This window comes from Sphaerodactylus townsendi, linkage group LG05 (assembly GCF_021028975.2).
Source record: "Sphaerodactylus townsendi isolate TG3544 linkage group LG05, MPM_Stown_v2.3, whole genome shotgun sequence".
NCBI lineage: Eukaryota > Metazoa > Chordata > Lepidosauria > Squamata > Sphaerodactylidae > Sphaerodactylus > Sphaerodactylus townsendi.
The window spans coordinates 93,452,324-93,458,823 of NC_059429.1; the positions used below are offsets into that span (position 1 = coordinate 93,452,324).

Consider the following 6,500-nt stretch of genomic DNA (forward strand, 5'->3'; position numbering starts at 1 on the left):
CTTTTTTGTTCAGAGGAGGGGCTTTTCTGCTCCTAATACCCCTTTCTCCTTTCCTCCTGAATTGAAGTCACTTTAGTCTAAGAGCATCTTTCTCCAGGGCCTCTCATCTCCTACTGCTTCAGAGCCAGAAGAATTTGCCAGTCATTAAAATGAAGCCTACAGCAGTTCCTAGGCACAATGAGCATGAACTAGACAGGTCAACTGCAACTTTTACAGATATCTGTAGGAGGATCTTTTGAGGTTAAGTGCTTGTTGATAGGCCAGAATTTCCTCACCTTGGAAGAGACTCCACTGTTCTACTTGACAGTGCTTGCATGCATAATGTTTCCCTCTTCTTGGGGGTCTCTCAGTGAATGGTATAGCAGGTTGTTTGGTGCAAAATAAAACATATTCCCTTCTTTTTTGACAGGTTCATTAGGGACAGCAGGGCGAGTGTGCAACAAGGCATCACGTGGGACAGATGGGTGTGAGGTCATGTGCTGCGGCCGAGGTTATGACACCACCCGAGTGACGCGAGTTACCAAATGTGAGTGCAAATTCCACTGGTGCTGTGCAGTCCGCTGCAAAGAGTGTGAGGACACCGTGGACATCCACACATGTAAAGCACCAAAACGGGCAGAATGGGTAGACCAAACTTGAGACAGTGTGGAATGGAGCCAGAGAGAGAAAAGAAAAAACTGGCATAATGCCACTCACAGTCCTGGGCATTCTGGGAGTTGTAGTTCAACTGCATGGCTTTTATTTAATTAATTCTGCAAAGCACTAAAAGGAGAAGACCACATTTCCCAGGGAGGGGGAAACATTGAGCTCTTCTGCTCACCCGCAAAACTCACTCCCTACATTTTTTAAAAAAGGAAATCTGCAAATTACATCGAACTGTGGTGTTTCCTACAAATAGTGACATTCTGTATTTAAAAAAGGAGAGAGAATGCAATTTCATAGGAGCTCTGGAGACCAAGAATCAAGTTGCAATTAGCTGCAAGACCTAAAGCCAGTGAAGTGTACCAAAATGCAAGAGAGAAAAAATCTCTCAGCCCTGGAAGAAAGCATTCTTCTCCTCAAAGAAAGACAGCTATACAGCATTAGGAAACTCTAATACTCTGCTAAGGTCTTCTCTCAAACAGAGGCCACACATGCCTGCACTATGGACAGTGTCTGGACACAAGCAATGTTGTGTAAAAGGACTGCTAATTGTCCTCCTCAGCTGGAGATGGAATTACAAGTTATCTGCAAAAAGAAAAAGAACAGTATCTACAGTCAGGGAAAGTCAGAGCGCACAGGTGTGTCTGGACAAACTGGTAGGTTTTCAAAGGACACTAATATAATAGTGACTGTTTTGTACAAACTCAATTGTACATTTTGTACACAGCTTTAAATACTTTAAATCAAAAAAAATCTATATAAACCTGTATCAGTAAAAAAGATGTTTTCTGCTTTGTGGCTTCCTACATTCAGGACTAATTAGGTAACAAGTCCTTGCTTGCATTATTGGTACACCTTAGTTATGTCAGAAGAAAGACTCAAGACTGAAGGGAGCTTGCCACCCTAAATGGCTAGAAAGCACAAGATGTCATTTTGCTGTCGTAAGATAGACATCATAAGATAGATGCCATCACAACCCCACCTTCTCTCTCATTCCCATCCTTCCTTCCCTGGCCAATATTTCATCTCTTCCCATTGTCTGATATGCAGACACAGAGATAATTAGGCAAAAGGAAATCCCTGATCCTTCATACAACAGATAGACATGAGCACAAGGGTCATCTTCATCAGCTCATATTGCACAGTAACGAGCAATCTCACAGAGTTCCTGAGCTCGTAGTTTCCACACCCACAGTCTTCTGCCATCCCTGCTTCTGTCATCAGACATCTGCTGAGCAAAGCCCTGTAGAACCTGCAGAACATGGACTTTTTGAAGGTCTCCTTTCACTTCATTCAACATACGTGGAACAAAAGTGTGGGTCTGTGCATGTGCAAAAGCGTCAATCATTTTTAAAATGTTGGCTATAAAGTTCCTCAGTACAAACTAACCCAGTCATCAGCGACAGCATCTCAGTTAATGATGACTATGCAGTCTCTAGCTGAAGTTTTTCATTCCTTAGGAGGAAACCCTGAGATCTAAATTGGCTTAGGTTTATAGCGTTCATGTAACCTCGGTGAACTTAGAGAAGTCAGCAAATCAGTCTAAATCAAGTCCACAACACAGGGTTGAACCAGTTTTGTTTAACATACTTTTCTTGAATCAATACAGAAATTTAATTGATACAGCTGCACATTCCTTAGGGCAGTGTTTCCCAACCTTTTCGACATCACGGGACCCTTGACCTCACTCTTCATATCTCACGGTACCCCTGCCATCCCCCCACCTTCCCCTCCCAGTGCCCCTGCTTGCCATCCCCCACCTTCCCCTCCCAGGTTGAAGGGAAGCACTGGGCTGCAGGGGTGGGAATTGGCTGCTGATCTTGCGGCAGGCCCTGCCTCCTGGGCCAGCTTCATGTCCTTCCTGGCGCTGGCAGGAGACACCACAAAAATGAGGGGGGCCGGTAGCATTGCTGCGGTACCCCTGGGACATGCTCACAGCGGAACCCTGGTTGGGAATCGCTGCCTTAGGGGCTAAAATCTGTACGAAGCTTCCAAGTTAGTAAATAGGAGTGTAACATATCTCTGACCAGCCAGAGCCCAGCAGCGTCATATTAACAGCCTCATCATTCACCCTGGGGACTCAGCAATAAGTTCCAGTGAGATCAGTGTGACCCACTCATAAGTAAACATGTAGGATTGCATAACTTTTCTTTCATTTACTATTTTTTTTTCTACACACATTTTTTAGGGCAGGGGGTACCTGACAATTCTAAAGAGGATTAGACAGTGGGCTTTATGACTTGTTTAAACTGATGGGGCACAATAAATAAAACCTACTACACTGTGGCTATTAGCCAAAACAAATCAAGTGCAACTCTTTAATAATATATAATGGTGTAAACATATAAAACAATAATAAGGCTCAAACAGCTATGAGGTAGAAACAAATAAACATGAACCAACACTGCATTCAAAAACCACAGGACGTTTTTGCATGAGAATCGTTTCTGCATAGTCCTTATACTGAAATGGGAATCCACAAAGGCTATCTAACTCATAAGCCTATTTAAGAATCCCTAAGATAGGACAAGCACCATCCACTTTGGAATTATAAAGCCTGAAAAGTCTGGACAAAACAGGTGATGTTTATCCAGAAACCGTGTCTCGGATTGCATTTTGTGACTCCTGAGTTGTACCATTGAAAAGAACTACTTTCAGACTGTGAGACCCTTGAGTCAGGTTGAGAACCCACTTACCCGAGAATTTTCTATTCACTTTGTTGGTCTTCTTATTGTGACACTAGTCTGTTTTGTGCTTCATGTACTTTGTGATTTGTTCTGTGATTTTTTAAATGCGGTTTTGGTTCATGTTTATTTTTTTCCACCTCATAGCTGTTTGAGCCTTATTACTGTTTTATATGCTTACACTATTATACATTATTAAAGAGTTGCACTAGATTTGTTTTGGCCGATAGCTGTGGTGTAGTTGGTTTTATTTATTGTGCTCAATTTGAGTTTCACTATTGTGCTCAATTTGAGTTTCTTTTTGTTTCGATAACTGATGTTTAAACTGACACCATCCACATTCAAATCCAACATTTTATCTACTGTACCGCATTGACCTTTTTTCTTAGAAAATGGGGTCAGAGGTTATGGTCTGATAAAGTAGGCAATGACCTTGCAGAAACCAGACAACACAGAAGTCATTGCTGCTTATCACTGGATAGTCACATGGAACAATACTGGGTTGGATGCAAAAGGTAAACCCACTCTGTCAGCGGAAGGATTCTTTGTATTTATAAAAATACATCTTTTCAGTCTCACCCTGTTGCTTGGATCCAACCCAATGCATTGTCAAATATTTAAGGGAATTGCTCATCCTTAAAATCAAGTCAATACTGTAATTCAACATTTCTGTTCTGTGGCAAACTCCCAATTTTTTGCTGAGACATTGCACCATCCAAATCCAAAAAGGTCTTCCTGGAAGATTACATAAAAATAGGTGAAGGTATTGAAATTTAAAACAGAGCACCATTAAAAAGTTTTGCTGCTGCTCAAAGCTTAGCTCCTCGCTGTTCAAACAGCTGTCCATATAGAAAATAAGAGAAATTTCTGATGAACTCTTGCCAGCTGGTAGTGATTTATTTGCTAATCTGAAAGCTCAGGTACATAAAGAAGTCTTCATAAATTGAACTCACACTTCTAGAGAACTTTTTTTTAAATGGCTAAATAAAACTGGATCATCGTTAAGACCTTCCCTTATCAAATATTATGCTGAAAGGCCGCCAAGCCTATTGTGTGCCTGAACTTTTATGCTCATAAGGATGGACTATGTCTAAGAAATACTGAGAACAAATAGCACCCGGCTTTCATTTTGTCTGATTAGGAAGAAAACATAGACCTGGGAACCTGGTTCTTTGCTTCCATGGCAACAAGCAGCTCAACTTTGAAACTTTCCCACCTGCACAAGAAGGTCATCTCTCACATTCTTTGCAGTGTTGTATTGGCACAGTTTGCTACTGGCCTGCAGAAGCTTTGATGAGAGAGCTATTCAGCATTAAGCAATGGGAACAGCAGGGAGCTGAGCTGAGAAGCATGCAGGGGGGAGGGGAAGAGAACCACTGTGGTGTCCACATTTGCATTTGTGAATTCAAATATGTTTCCCCCATTTGTTTCAACTCTAATGAAAAACAAAGTATCATTTTAAAATACCTTTGTTTTTCCTGTTGTTGCGGGTTGGAGTCAATTCTGTACTTCTGCATTCCAGTCTGACTGTAGAAATCCTTATCTTTCTTCAGGTGGAGCCTCTGTCTTCTACTTGACCTACTTACACTGAATAATACACAGAACATTTACTTAGCACTTTAGAATATCCATTTCATATATATTATCTCAGTAATCCCCACAAGATAGGTCAGTATTATTATCCTCAGATTGCCAAGAAGAGTCTGAGAGACAGTTAACTACCAAAGACTATCAAGAGATTCAAGGCAGAGGTAATATTTGATCTATGGACTTCTTGGTTCACAGTTCAGCCTCTTCACATCTATTTTTATTTAAAATGAAAGGAGGAAAGCAAAGTATGTTTTCCACAGGCTATTTTCCCACTGAAGCTATAAATCAAAAATCTAAATAAGCTTGAATTGGTACTCTAAAACTGAAAAAGCAGTGAAAAGTATTTATGTCAATGTTATATTTAAGCTTCCAAGAATTAATAAATGGGCACCACATAGTTACAATTTTTGTCTGTGTTTTTCTCTTCATAAATTCTGGAGAATTTGACATTTTGGGGAAAATATACCAAACTTTCGGAGTCTGCTCATTTTCTTTTATACTTAATGCACACCAAGTTATCATTATCGTTTAATTTTGTTTAATATCATAGCTGCCACTTCTTTAGCTGGTTGTTTGCATTTCGTTACAATTGGAGATTTACTAAGAGGCCTAGAACGTTGTAATGTATCAACATAGTGCTCATGCAGATCCCAGTAGGGCTACTTTCTGAATCTGACATATTCACAAGGACATAGGTAAGGGGGGGGTTTCTCGGGTTCAAACCCCCCATTACCTGTCAGAAGCCCCCCACACACACACACACACCCACACCCACACACACCCCGTTTGTGGTTTTTGGTATTTTTAGTGTTTTTTTGTTTTTGGCCTGCAGGGGGCGCGGGTTTTAGGCTAGCAACACCAAAATTTCAGGGATCTGTTGGGAGACTCTCCTGATGATACCATCCAGGTTTAGTGAAGTTTGGTTCTGGGGGCCCAAAGTTACGGACTCCCAAAGGGGGTGCCCCATCTCCATTGTTTCCAATGGGAGCTAATAGAAGATGGGGGCAACACCTCTGAGGGTCCATAACTTTGGACACCCTAAACCAAACTTCACCAAACCTGGTTGGTATCATCAGGAAGGTCTCCCAAAGATACCCTGAAAGTTTGGTGCTGCCAGCTTAACAATTGCACCCGATAGCAGGCACCCCCCAAATTTCCCCAGATTCTCCTTTTAAATCCCCCCCTTCGACATGGATTTAAAGGGAGAATGTGAGGTCCCCAGTTTAAACATTGAAAGTGATGCTGTTTCAGGGTGGTGGATAATCCACCCCAAAACAGCATAAATTTCAATGTTGTTTTAACTGGGGACCTTAGATTGTCCCTTTAAGGTGGATTTAAAAGGAGAATCTGGGCTTCCTAGTTTAAACACCATTGAAAGTGATGCTGTTTGGGGGTAGATTCCAGCATCACAGTGGCCACCCATGGGGGGGGGGGTGATGCAAAACTCAGATTTTGCACTGGGCTCCATTTTTCCTAGCTACGCCTCTGCCCAGAGGGGAGGCGGGGCAGGGGAGTCTGCTGTCTCTGGCCTTGGAGAGCTGCTTTTATAAGCACTGAGGCTGGGGGCAGGGCTTGGGGAGATGG

The 6,500-nt window shown here is 42.0% G+C and overlaps 1 protein-coding gene across 1 annotated transcript in view; it reads left to right on the top strand.

Moving 5' to 3' along the window:
- The window catches only part of WNT2B (Wnt family member 2B), a 51,063-nt gene extending 49,678 nt beyond the window's left edge, over positions 1-1,385 (top strand). The window contains exon 5 of the mRNA XM_048498793.1: positions 410-1,385. Coding sequence (XP_048354750.1) covers positions 410-639 — 230 coding nt within the window. The 3' untranslated portion in view covers positions 640-1,385. The remainder of the gene's footprint in view (positions 1-409) is intronic.
- The last annotated feature ends 5,115 nt before the right edge of the window (positions 1,386-6,500 follow it).